Source organism: Solenopsis invicta, chromosome 1 (assembly GCF_016802725.1).
Source record: "Solenopsis invicta isolate M01_SB chromosome 1, UNIL_Sinv_3.0, whole genome shotgun sequence".
Taxonomy (NCBI): Eukaryota; Metazoa; Arthropoda; class Insecta; order Hymenoptera; family Formicidae; genus Solenopsis; species Solenopsis invicta.
The window spans coordinates 6,147,323-6,161,424 of NC_052664.1; the positions used below are offsets into that span (position 1 = coordinate 6,147,323).

General features: G+C 38.2%; 1 protein-coding gene across 1 annotated transcript; it reads right to left on the reverse strand.

Annotated features, from left to right (window-relative positions):
* Positions 1–3,796: 3,796 nt before the first annotated feature.
* LOC120358664 (protein GVQW3-like) lies at positions 3,797–5,706 on the reverse strand. Its single transcript, XM_039453615.1, has one exon. The coding sequence runs from the start codon at positions 4,619–4,621 to the stop codon at positions 3,938–3,940; it is 684 nt and encodes a 227-aa protein (XP_039309549.1). The 5' UTR covers positions 4,622–5,706; the 3' UTR covers positions 3,797–3,937.
* Positions 5,707–14,102: the final 8,396 nt, after the last annotated feature.

The following is a 14,102-nucleotide window of genomic DNA, read 5'->3' on the forward strand; positions in this document are numbered from 1 at the left end:
AAGGTGTGTGTGTGTGTGTGTGTGTGTGTGTGTGTGTGTGTGTGTGTGTGTGTGTGTATACATACATGTACATATGTATGTATATACACACGCACTCATACATACACATGTGCGTGTCATGCGCGCGCGTGCGTGTGTGTGTAAAACTAATCACTTGTTTTTTTACTTGATTTATTAGGTTTTATGTTCTTTTTTTCTTCTCTTTCCTCTTCTTCTATTTCTATGACTATGTTATCAGCCAAAGAATTTTCTAATTCCGCTGCTTCATCCTCAGACAATTTTAGAAAGGATAAATATATCGTTTTTATAAAGAACATAATAACTAAATAATAATTAAAGTTAATATAAACAATTGTTCATACTTCGAATATTATCATCTTGGGCACTAGATGAATCGATGCCGTGATTATTGATTGCTTCAACGGATGGCCTTTCGCCAAGAAATTGGTCTATCTCATCGTAAAATGAAAAACTCATACGGTCAACACCGTTGACGCTGTTGTTGCGTTTACATTTAAAATATGCTTTTCTTAAATGTTTTATTTTTGTCTTTATTTGTGCGTCAGTCTTAATGAAACCTATTTCTTTCATATTGGGTTCTAATGATATATATATATATATATATATATATATATATATATATATGTACAGGATGATTCAAAATAATATATTTATCTCGAAGCTGACATATTTGTAATTAAATTCTGAGACAATTTTTTCTTTTGCAAAAATTTGTCCGGAGCTTAGTTTTCAAGTTACAAGAAAAATTAGTTAGTGTATGACGGGTCGGATACAAGTGGTAGACAGGGGTGGCGCGACTCATTGTTACACGCAGGTGTTTCTGTGAGGTGCCTTCTGCGCTCAAATGACTGACAAAAATATAGGGACAACACATTCCTATTTAAACTTTCTCTCTCTCTCTCTCTGTCACTTTAATTATGCTACATTTAATTTGTCAAATTTCGATCTCTGTCATCCGGTCGTCAAATATCGGGATGACCGTGAAATCTTCAAGTAAGTTTACATTATTATAATGAATGTACGCCCGCAAATAATCAAATTTAATGCAAATGAGATTACCCATACAGCACAGAAGGCTGCAGAAATATTGTTGCAATATTACTGCAACGTTGTAACATTGCTGCAACGTTGCAATAATATTGTTGCAAGTTGTGTTGTATGGGATTTCAATATCATTTGCAAGTTAAAAGTAGCACTTTTAAAACGCACAAGGGAAGGGAAGGAAGAAGAGATAGAAAAAGAGTGAGACGGGGAGGGGCCTTCAAACAAGTTTAAGCACGTTTACTCACGCACATAGCGATCAGCTTATTGTTTCCACGATGCGACAGTTTAATTTAAATTTGTCCTTTATCCAGATCTATCCCTCAAAATTGTTTCACATTTCACCACATTTACACTAGATAAACGCGGAACTACGCGACGAACCGATCGATCGACTTTATTAATTACTATTAATCACTACTCTGATCACTACAATCATTTGATGCCTTAAAATTACTCAAAGAAACACGATAAAGTCACTAATGGATCATACAATTTTTAACAAATAATGACAAACATGCATTTGCAACATTTTTCTAATAAATTGTATTGATGTAAATTGTATTAATCAATATTTTCATTTTGAATTGCCGCGTTTTGACTTATGACTTTAACCAATCGTTCGACACTTTTATAATGACATAACCAATAACATCCACTCGACTGCTTGATATCGTCGAGTGAATACGTGTTGTGTGATCATAACGTGTTTCTTCGAGTAATTTTAACTCATCGAATGATTGTAGTGATTAGAGTAGTGATTAATAGCAGAGAGGAACCTGAGAGCGGCCACATCGGCCTTTTTTTTATAACGCTAAAATTCCCGGTACTAACGACGCACATTCATTCTGGTCGGAATATGAATTAAAATTAAATCCATTTTGCGACTCTGTTGATAAAAATGGTTTAAGTCTGTGCTAAAATCATGTAGTGGGGGTACCCCCACCATATCGCACGAACTATCGCATCGTGGAAACAATTAATAAGCTGATCGCCGGGTGCGTGAGTAAACGTGCTTAAACTTGTTCGAAGGCCCCCCGTCTCTTTCTCTCTCTCTCTCCTTCCTTCTTTTCTTGTGCGTTTAAAAGTGCTACTTTTAACTTGCAAATAATATTGAAGTCATTTCATTTGCATTAAATTTTATTATTTGCGGGCGTACATTCATTATAAGTAAACTTACTTGAAGATTTCATGGTTATCCCGATATTTGATGGCCGGATCAGAAATCGAAATTTGACAAGTTAAATAAAACATAATTAAAGTGACAGAGAGAGAGAGAGAGAGAGAGAGAGAGAGAAAGAGAGAAAAAGAGAAAGTTTAAATAGGAATGTGCTGTCCGTATAGCCTAAATGCAAGGTGTAAACGTAGCCAATTATTTAATATCTTTATCACAATCAGCTGTTAGCAAAGCAATTAAAGCAGTAGCAGTAGGCATTTTGAATTTACTTGCTAATGAGTGAATCAAATTTCTACAAACTGAAGAAAAAACGAATAGCTTTAAAAGAAAAGTAACATTTTTTTAATTATAAAAAATTAATAAAAGAAAAAAGAAGAAATTGTAAAAAAATTAATCGATTGAAAATAATAAAAGAAAAATGATGAAAGATGATTAATTTATAATTGTAAATGTATCAATTTAGATGTTAGTATTTTCTATTATTTTTTGTTTTATACTGCATATTCTTATAGATTTGAAGAAAAAAAAATTTTTAAGGAGTAATAAGTTGTATTGACTGTACTTACGTCCCAATTGTAAGACCAAAACATCATAAGGAAACATAAAGGTTTTCATTCAATTAACGTACAGACAGTAAGGATATTAACTACCTTTGTATTATTTTGTAATATGAGTATAATATATTTGTGAGTATAATTATGAGTTTAATTATGAGCATAATTATAATTAGGTCAAGTCATAAATAACTTCTGTTTTTTACTCGGACATTTATTTTGTTTTTATTAAAGAACAAAGTTATATTAATTTATTACATATTCACCACTATTATGTACGACTTTCTCCCATCTTCCTGGCAGCTTATGAATTCTTTCATTGTAAAATGTGGTTGGTTTGGACTGGAAGAAATTTTTGACAGCCTGACTGACTTGCTTTTCAGAATTAAAGTTTTTCCATTCAAAAAGTTTTGCAACGAATAGAAAAAGTGATAGTCTGTTAGGGCAAGGTCTGGAGAGTAAGGCGAGTGTGGTAAAACTGACCATACACATTCAAGAATTTTTTCTTGAGTCACCTTTGCTGTATGTGGTCGCGCGTTGTCGTGTAAAAAAATGATGTTTTTGCGATTGACGAGTGCAGGATGCTTTTCATAGTTTTGCTTTCACTCTTTGCAGCTGCTAAACGTATGTATCCGCAGTAATCGTTAAATTTGACTTCAAAAATTCGTGATAAATTATACCTAAATTATACCCTAATTATACCTGACAATCCCACCATACGAGGGCAGTCCGATAAGAACTTAGCCTACAAAAGAAAAACGAAAGTTTTGGAAAAGTGGGGATTTATTTCTCAACATAGTCTCCTTTTAGCTCGATACACTTTACCCAGCGATGCTTCAACTTTTTTAACTCATCTGAAAAATACGTTTTCTCGAGATTTGCAAAGTAGGCCTCCGTGGCGGCGATGACCTCCTCATTCGACTCAAATTTCTGCCCGGCGAGTGACTTTTTCAAGTATGGAAACAAAAAAAAAGTTGCACGGGGTCAAATCTGGAGAATACGGTGGATGGGGCAGCAGTTCGTAGTGCAATTCGACCAATTTGGCCGTGGCGACGGCGGAGGTGTGAGCCAGAGCGTTGTCATGGTGGAAGAGCACTTTTTTCTTCGCCAAATGGGGCAGTTTTTTCTGTAATTCGGCGTCGAATCAACCCAATAATTCGGCATAGTAGAGCCCTGTGACCGTTTTGCCCTTCTCCAGGTAGTCGATGTAGATCACACCTTGTAAATCCCAGAAAACGGTGGCCATTACCTTTCCGGCCGATAGTCTTGCCTTCTTCGGAGCACGTTCGCCGGGTGAAGTCCACTGTTTCAACTGTTCCTTGGTCTCTGGTGTGTACCAGTGGATCCATGTTTCGTCGACGGTCACGAATCGACGCAGAAACTCCTTCGGATTGCGCTTAAACAGCGTCAAACACTGCTCTGAAGTGGTCTCACGGTTGCGCTTGTTGTCCGGAGTGAGCAAACGCGACACCCATCGCGCCGACAGTTTTCTTATGCCCAAAATTTCATGCAGGATATGACCCACGCGGTCTTTTGAGATGCCTACTATTTCAGCTATCTCGCGCACCTTCAATCGACGGTCTGCCAATATGAGATCGTGGACTTTTGTCACGTTATCCTCCGTGGTAGCCATTTTCGGGGCACCTGGGCGTGGCTCTTCAAAAACCGACGTGCGACCACGTTGAAACTCGTTAAACCAATCTTTGACGGTCGCCATCAAAGGAGAAGAGTCACCGTACACAGCATCCAAGCGCTCTTTGATTTCGCTGCGCGATTTTCTTTCCAAAAACAAGAATCGAATCACCAACCGATATTGCTCTTTTTCCATTTTTCTAAAATCCGCGGACACGCCCGCTTCCACACGCGGTCAAAACAAAACTACGAGTCCGATTTGGCTGAAATTTTGACAGTAGCCGTCTACGAGAATGTACTACACGATAGTAAATCTCTCTTGCGATACTGGCATCATCGGGCAGTGAGGCTAAGTACTTATCGGACCGCCCTCGTACACACAATAAAATCTATTTTCCATAGATGTTTGCTTTTGGATCTTGAAGGGGTAGTTGATTCTTATCAAATCATTGTCTTCTACGATATTTTCATAGGTAACCCATTTTTATCGCCTGTTACAATCTTGTCTAAAAAAGGTTCTGCTTTTACCCGTGATAGCAGACTTGTAGCGATTGACATGCAATCTTCTTTATTTCGTTCACTGAGATTGTCAGGTACCCATACTCCTAACTTGCTGACTATCTCTAATTTCTCCAAGTGGAAGCAAACAGTTGATTGTGATGTATTCAACCTTCCTGCTATATCTCTTGTTGATTGACGTGGATTTTGTTCCAATATTCTTTTTAAAAGGTTGTCGTCAAGGTCGGAAGAATGTTCTACCCTCGGTTCATCCTTTAAAGTCGTATCTCCAGAATGGAATTTGGCAAACCAATTTCTAACCGCCTGATCACTTATTAGACCTTCACCGTATACACTGCATTTTTTTTTCAGCTGTCGCCTTAACACTATTGCCTTATTTAAATTTCCAAAGTATTACACGACAAATATGCATTTTTTCACTCTCCATTTTAGAGGTTATGAACAATTTAATGAACCGTGCACCACACAAAACAGTTATCAGAAGACTAACTGAACCCTTATCTATTTAGTGGAAACAAAAAACTCGTTTGTCCCGCTGATTTATAATGGATAGATACGAACACAGATTCTACCTACTTGCGTCGGAAGCTAGGTAGAATCTGTATTATTTATGACTCGACCTAATAATATATTAAATAAATTTAAAAAGGAATTAAATACATATTTATATTATTTTAAATTATTTGTTACATCAAACCATGAAGTAAGGCAAATTTATCATAAAATTAAATATGAAATTGAATACGAAGGAAAAGACGTAACAGACCTAGCACGTACTCCAATGTTAAAGGGAATGGGCATGAGCAAATGCGTAACGCATTCAGTTATGGGTCAATATATCTTTGGGCCTTTACGATCGATATCTTACTCTACGCATTAGTTAGTCCCCTTTTTGAACCAACGAATTTAATCGGGATAGGACTAAGTGCTATCTCCTCTCTTAGAGCAAGAGATAAAGACGGTCAGACAAATAAACAAAATTGTTACAGAATAAACATACAGTTTATTCTTACGCACAAATAGAAGATGGCAAACGTATAATTACATGGAATTTATTCAAAAGAAAGATTGTAAATGTATGATTACATAGAATTTATTCTAATACACACAAAAGAATTAAATAGAATTTATTTTAATACATACGAGGTGTGTTCAAAAAGTATCGCGAATTTTGTGTTTTTTCAAAAATTATTTATTTATTCATGAATATCTATTTTGTCCCCTTCAAAGTAATCCCCATGAGATATTATACACTTGTGCCAACGGTTTTTCCAATCTTCGAAGCACTTCAAAAAATCATTTTTTTTTATCTTGTTCAGCTCCTCCTTCGATGCCGTCTTCGATCTCGTCAAGCGTAGCGTAACGTCGTCCTTTCATGGGCCTCTTCAGTTTAGGGAACAAGAAAAAGTCACAGGGGGCCAGATCTGGGAAATACGGTGGCTGCGGCATCATTAGTGTGTTGTTTTTGGCCAAAAAGTCGCGCACAAGCAACGATGTGTGAGCAGGGGCGTTATCGTGGTGCAAAAGCCAATTTTTGTTCTTCCACAAATCCGGGCGTTTCTGGCGGATTGCTTCGCGCAAATTGCGCATAACTTGCAGGTAATATTCCTTATTGACCGTTCTACCCTGTGGCAAGAACTCATGATGCACCACGCCCCTGCAATCGAAGAAAACTGTCAGCAAAACTTTCACATTCGACCGAACTTGGCGCGCTTTTTTCGGTCTTGGTTCGTGCGGCAGCTTCCATTGAGATGATTGAGCTTTGGTTTCCACGTCATAACCATAAACCCACGATTCGTCACCAGTTATGACCCTCTGGAGCAAATTTGGGTCGTCGCGGACAGAGTCCAACATCTCATTAGCAATGTTCATGCGATGCTGTTTTTGGTCGCAATTGAGCAATTTTGGTACGAATTTCGCGGCGACCCGTCTCATGCCCAAATCATTGATAAAAATCGAATGGCACGAGCCAATCGATATGTTTAGGTCCTCAGCAACTTCTCTAACGGTGATTCGACGATTGGCCAATACCATTTTCTCCACTTCATTAATTTTTTCGTCTGTTGTTGAAGTGCTCGGGCGTCCGGCACGCTCTTCGTCGTTCACATCTTCTCGGCCTTCTGAGAACATTTTGTACCACCGATAAACGTTGCTTCGGTCCAAGGTAGCTTCTCCGTATGCCACAGTCAACATTCGGAATGCATCCGCGCACTTAATTTCGTTTTTCACACAAAATTTGATACAGGTTCTTTGATCCATTTTTTTGAATAGGTAAAAATCGAAGACGATCCAAAACACGTGCAAGCAAAGCAGCTGTCAACAATTAAGTGAACATTCAAAATGGCCGAGCTTGTCGGCATAAGTGAGAGACATGAGTACCAACATAACGCCACAAAAAGATCGAAATTCGAATATACGTAACCCGCGAAAATTCAAAATTCGCGATACTTTTTGAACACACCTCGTACAAAGAAACATTGCAAAAATGTATAATTATATATGTTTATTCTTATAATTAAATAATTTAATATAACTGTTATATAGTATAATTATTACGTTTATAATTGTAGGGAACGATATAAATTTCTTACTATTAGGAGTACAAATTGAAAACCGCCGTTTTCCAGTAGATGGCGCCAGCGGTAAATGCTGGCGCCAAACGTTAGATCAAAAATTTTAAATGTAAGGTTGGGCATCTGGCAACAGTTCCTTATCATTGCAGTTGTGAATTTTTATCGGCGTTATATATTTTTTTGTGATCGAAAATGTCGAAATTTGTGCCCAATAAGCTTCATTTGCGGGAAGTTTTGCTTTTTGCCTTCAATTCGAAAAAATCTGCGGCTGAGGCGCGTCGAATGATTGTAAAAACTTATGGTGAAGCTTCCATTAATGAAAGAACGTGTCGAGAATGGTTTCAACGCTACAAAAGTGGTGATTTTGGCATAAAGGACAAGGAGCGTCCCGGATCGGTGAAAAAGTTTGAAGGCGCAAAGTTAGAGATATTATTGGGGTGAAACCATCATAGAACGTCGCTATCAAGCACAACTAATGCGTTTGAGCCAAGCATTGCAGGAAAAACGGTCACAATACGAGCAAATACACGAAAAAGTGATTTTGCTGCACGACAACGCTCGGCCACATGTTGCTCAGGTCGTTAAAACCTATCTGGAAACATTGAAATGGGACATCTTACCTCATCCGCCGTATTCTCCTGACATCGCCCCTTCAGATTACCACTTGTTCCGATCAATGGCGCATGGCCTGGCTGAGCAGCACTTCCATTATTACGAAGAGGCCAAAAACTGGGTCGATTCGTGGATCGCCGCAAAAGACGAGCAGTTTTTTCGACGCGGGATTCGTATGCTGCCCGAAAGATGGGAGAAAGTAGTGGCCAGCGATGGACAATACTTTCAAGAATAAGTATGTAACCATTTTTCAACAATCAATCCTCAAATTTTGACAAAAAACGGCGGTTTTCAATTTGTACTCCTAATATATTATTCGCTTAAAATTAAGTTTCTTAACATGTGGAGCGGTTGGAATAATGTTTACATTTTAATGTGTGTTTATGTGAGTGTGTATATGTCTACTGGGGGAGTTGGTACTCATCGGTCCAAAATAGGAAATTGAAGGTGGTGAGAGGGAGGTAGGGATATCAGGAAAAATTCTATGCGTGAGAACGCTGGAGGATAAATCAGGGGAGTCGGGATGGTTTTCTTGTAGAGATGGAGATTGCTGCTTGGCAAGGGAGAGAAGAAAGTAGAAGGGTTTAAAGAGAGATAGATCAAGAGGGGAATGAAGAGATGGTTCGTGTAATTCTGGGGAGTATTGGTGGTAGAATGGTGGCTGTCCCTTGGAGAGAGGAACTGGAGAGTAAGAGGGTTCAAGGAGAGGAAAGTCAAGGGAGGAGTGAAAGGATGGTTCAACGAGAAAATTAGCAGCAGGAGTGACGGGAATAATGTAAAATCACTAAATTTATAAGACAAATCGGATGTAAAATCAGGTAAATCGGCGGTTGAGAAATTGTTACAAGTTGACGATAAGTCAGCCGCAAGTAAATGTATGGATTCGACGCAGGATTCAAGACGCGCGGCGAGTTTCCGGGCCTGCTTATTCCGGCGATAGTGACGCTTTGCGGCTGTCCAAGACTTATTTTTATACTGATGACAGATTTGCTTATCTACTAAAATAAATAACAAAAAAAGCAATGGTAGTTGGTTTCTCTATGGTTGATTAAATGAATAAGTATAGTTAAAATTTTTACGTTTGGCCGAGAAGGGAAAAAAGCGGGAAAATTCCTTTGAATTGGATCGAACTGATTCGATCTAATCCAAAAAAAGAAGAAATAAAAAAGAGACTTTATAGAATCAAATTGAAGTTTTAAATTCAATCCAGAGAAAAGCAAAAAATAGAAAGAGAAACTCTTAAGAATCGAATTGAAATAAATTCAATTCAATCTGGATAAGAGGAGAAATAGAAAAAGAAACTCTTAAAAAATGAACTGAAGTAAATTCAATTCCATCCGGATAAGAGAAAAAAAATAGGAAAAGAAACTCTTAATAATCAAAGTGAAATAAATTCAATTTAATCCGAAATAAGAGGAAAAATAGAAAGAGAAACTCTTTAGAATTGAAGTGAAATAAATTCAATTTAATCCGGATAAGAAGAGAAATAAAAAAAGAAACTCTTAAGAATCGAACTAAAATAATTTAATTCAATCCGGATAATAAAAGAATAGAAAAGGAAACTCTTAAGAATCAAACTGAAATAAATTCAATTCAATCCGGAATAAGAGGAGAAATAGAAAGAAATACTTTTTAGAATCGAATTGTAGTTTTCAATTCAATCCTGATAAGAGCAGAAATAGAAAAGAGAAACTTTCTAGAATCTAATTAAAGTATTCAATTCAATCCAAATGAGAAGAAAAATAGAAGAAACTGAGTGAAGGAAGAGGACTGCGAGAGAAAGAGAGAGTTAATTGCTAATGAATATAAATGTATTAAAATATGAAAAAAAACGAGAGAAAAAAGCCAGATATTTATATATGTCAAACGGGTAAGGCACAGGAAACAAATGGAATGTAGACTTACTGTTTGAAATGGTGGTGTTGGAGTATAATTGAGTTGTGATGAGAATGTGAGATGCTCGGGCCGCAGGTCTCTGCTCTAGAATGTGCTCGGCAGATCCGCTCAAATGCGACTGAGTGTGCGATGCACAAAGTTTAAGGCACAGGAACTTAGTTGTCTAATACTTTTTGACCGTGAACTTATAATCGGAGACCGCGGATCCAAACGTCACAAATTCGGACATGCGAGATGTCTCGGAATGTACGTTGGATAGAATTAGAGAAAAGACTGCGCGCTCCGCTAAAAAATCTCTTTATTTATACTCCTTTTTGTCTATCGCCCTCCTTTGGTCTAAGGAGAGCCGTGTGCACCAATTTTTATTACTTACGCTTACGCGTGAGATTCAGTTTTACAACTTTTTTTGTCTTACTCTTTGCTCGTTCAACACGTGTCCGGCGTCAGATTATGCTCTCTACATGACGAGTCTCGTCATGTCATTTTTATATTTCCTACTGAATAATTCACTACTGAGTTTATGTGAATTAGGTCGACCGCTTTCTGGAAGGTTGACATTTTCTCACTGACTTTAGCAACTGTTCCTGGTGTCACTGGATTATAGTGATATTTGTCTTTTAAAATTAATTAAGTTGTTTGGCTCCTTATTCTATAGTATATTCGGTATAGTATATGAAATTGAAATAACTGAAAAATAAATATTATAAGTTTATTAAAATTTGTTATTAACAAACTGAGTTGCCTTAGTATCTTTGTAACAACCTGTGTTTGTCCGAGCACAAACGAGCTCAGGGAAGCCAGGGCTCGAAGGGAGGTTGCCGGGTAAATTAAATCTGAGATCGGGTGTGCGTAAGAACAGATACAATTTTATTATAGGGGAATGAAATGGTACAAGCATACGCGGTATTTATATGAACGGCGGTGTGATCTAAAATTAGAGAAACGCGGTATGTACAAGGACGGGTATTTACAATGCTCGGTCTCTTTCTTTTCGGCTCGCGACCGGTGTGAGAGAACGACGCGGTAGCATTGTCTTTGTCGCGCTCGCGGAGTCTCCACGGTGTTTACTTTCTCGTGGTTTCGAGGCCCGCGGTGCGTGCGGACGGGGACGCTATTCGGACGGCGCGCCGGTGTTCCCGGAATTCGGTCTCGCGACAGGTGTTCTTCGGAATTCTCTTAGTAGGGAATCCCCGTTCGTGCGCCGGTGCCGGCTGCCTCGAGATCTCTCGATGGAGGCAAAGATCACTCTATCCCTGGGGTGGCAGTCGTCACCGCGGACTCTGGGGTGGAGACGGATTTTGGCGGAATTGTCGAGATCTCTCGACGGTGACAGAGCTCGCTCTACCGCTTGGATTCCTTGGGTGCTAGGAAAGTGGAATCGGAAATCACTGAGATCTCTAAGCGGTGACAGAGCTCGCTCTACCACACAAATTTCCTTGGTCTTGCTCGAAGGTTGGACCGGAGTCGATCTCTCTATGAGATCGTCCGCCTTTTATACCCTGATCTCGGAGAGTCGGGGATGCTCGGTGGAGTTCGGTTCTTCTCAGAATAGAGCATCCCCGCTGCTCCGAGATCGGTCTGGTATTGCGCTCTCGCTTGCGCGTATGCCTCTTTGTTGCTCCAACGCCAAGAGCGTGCGGCTTAATGCGCGTGCGCGCGGAGTTCGTACGATTAACGGCACGTTCGCTGGACCGTTCGCGCGCGCGTGTCTGAGGCGTTTATCGACGCATAGCGCCTGTTTGCCTGTCCGGCGGGTGTTCGGGCGGACAGGGGGTCGGTTCGTGGCCCCAGGGGGAATGGTGCGGAGGTACATCGTTACATCTTGTTACACATGGTAGTCCTCTTGTTACACATGGTGTACTTTCAATCCATCTGTCAACAAACTGAGTCACCTACACATAATAAGATTGATTAAAAAAGAGGAATAAGTATGTTCATGGTCGGACTGAGGAATTATGGCGCCCGGGGCAAGGGACCAAAAAATCGCCGCCTCCTCCTCCCCATTCTAGCTTTCTCGATCGCGTTTGCTCTTTACATTACCCGGGATTACAAAAGGACGTGGCAAACAGGATCTCATTTGTTTTTTATTAGGTTTTCTTACATTTTTAAATTTTTTTTGTACATTTTAGTTTTTTATAATTTTTTTGTATAGTATTTTTATTTATTTTTTATATTTTTTTAAAGGTTTTTTATAGATTAAAAAATCTTAAAAAGTCCCTTTCCAACATAAGTATAATATTATTAAAAAGATATTTTTAAATGTATACTTTTCATGCTTTAGCACCTGCAAATTGTTGAATTATCTCTGTAAATTGAGGGATTTTGCAAAGTCATTTTCTATTGATAATATTGCCAAATCCGATAATCTATCTTCGAGCATGGTAGAACGTAAATATGTCTTTATAAGTTTCAATTTGCTAAAACTTTGTTCTCCTGAAGCTACAGTTACTGTAATAGTTAAGAGTATTCGAAGAGCAGTCCACAAATTAGGAAAAATGTCTTGCCACTTATTCTCGTGAATCAGTTGAAGCACTTTTAATGGCAATAATGGCACACCAGAATCATTTAGTAAACTTCGAATACTGAGAATTTCTTGTTTTAATTTGTTCCCTGAAATATCAGACTTATCATCATCTGTCAACGTAGCTTCTAAGTTAATACAGACTTCTTGCAGTCTATCCTTATCAGGTATAGTTTTTAAATTATATAAAAACGATCATGTGGTACTAAATGTTGATAGTTGTTCGAAGCGAGTTTTTAAAACACTTTCAATAGTATCGATCATTGGGTAGAAAACGGTCGTTTTGAACAATTCTTCTTTCAATAGTATCGATCATTGGGTAGAAAACGGTCGTTTTGAACAATTCTTCTGAATCTGATGGCATTTCATCTGATGCCTCGTAACCGAACATTCTCTTCTTTCTTCGAATTCGGACTACTTTAAAAACTGGTTCGATCTCAACTTCACTAGCTATGTCCTTGGCCGTAATTATCGCCGTTGAGTAACCAGTATTTCTATACTCTGTTACAAAGATCAGGCACTTTTCTAGCAATTTTGACGCATTTGATATATCCATAGTTTCCAATTGCATAGCCTTACTTACAATGTTGACTTGGAATAAGATGTTGTACCAAATCACTAGTGTAAATAAGAACTCAAATCCTTCTATATGCTCAGCTAACGATTTAGCTTTTGACGCAGAAACTGGATCTGTCTCTCCGTAGAGTTTAATGAGGGCATCGATCATGTTCGGATACTAAAAACGAACGGCTTCAAAACTAGAAATTCTACTCTCCCATCAAGTTCACATATTTTTTTTAATGACAGTGATTTGACATATTTTTTCATTATATCCCATCGCTTTGTCGAGGCGGAGAATAATACAAATAATCTTTGGAGAATTCCAAATAAAGATATAGATTTTACCGATGTTTTTACAACGTCTGCTACGACTAGATTTAAACTGTGACAACCACATGGATTAAAAAAAGCTCTTGGAAATTGTGTCAAAATTCTCGCTTGCACGCCCTTGTCTTTTCCAACCATATTTGCTCCATTATCATATCTCTGCCCACGGCAATCGTTCATATCTAAATCGTAATTTTGTATAATATTGTCGAGAAAGAGGTTAGTTAGCCCTTCCTCTATAGAGTTAGTTACCGGTTTATAGGCAATAAAACACTCTCTCACCTGGATTTCGTTAATGTCGACAAAACGTAATATGATAGATAATTGCTCCACGTGACTTACGTCAGAAGTGCAGTCCGATATGACGGAGAAGTATTTTACCTCTTTTACCATCGATAAAATTTTTTTTCGAACTTCACCTCCAAGTAAACTGATCAGTTAATTTTGAATCGTTTTACTACAATAGTGAATAAAAGTCTCTTTGTTTATAATGCGTTGAAGGTGCTCTATCATAACAGGGTCAAATTTTCCCAATAATTCAACTAATCGTAAAAAAATTACCGTTGTTGGAAGTGTTTAACTTATCAGAACTCCCTCGAAAAAATAAAATGTGTCCTGATAAAAGTAAAACAATTTTGATTAACCGCTCGAGAATAGAAACCCATCGC

What these genes read in the sequence shown, in the direction of transcription:
- LOC120358664 (XM_039453615.1), bottom strand. Translation starts at nt 4,621, where the DNA reads ATGGAAAAAGAGCAATATCGGTTGGTGATTCGATTCTTGTTTTTGGAA.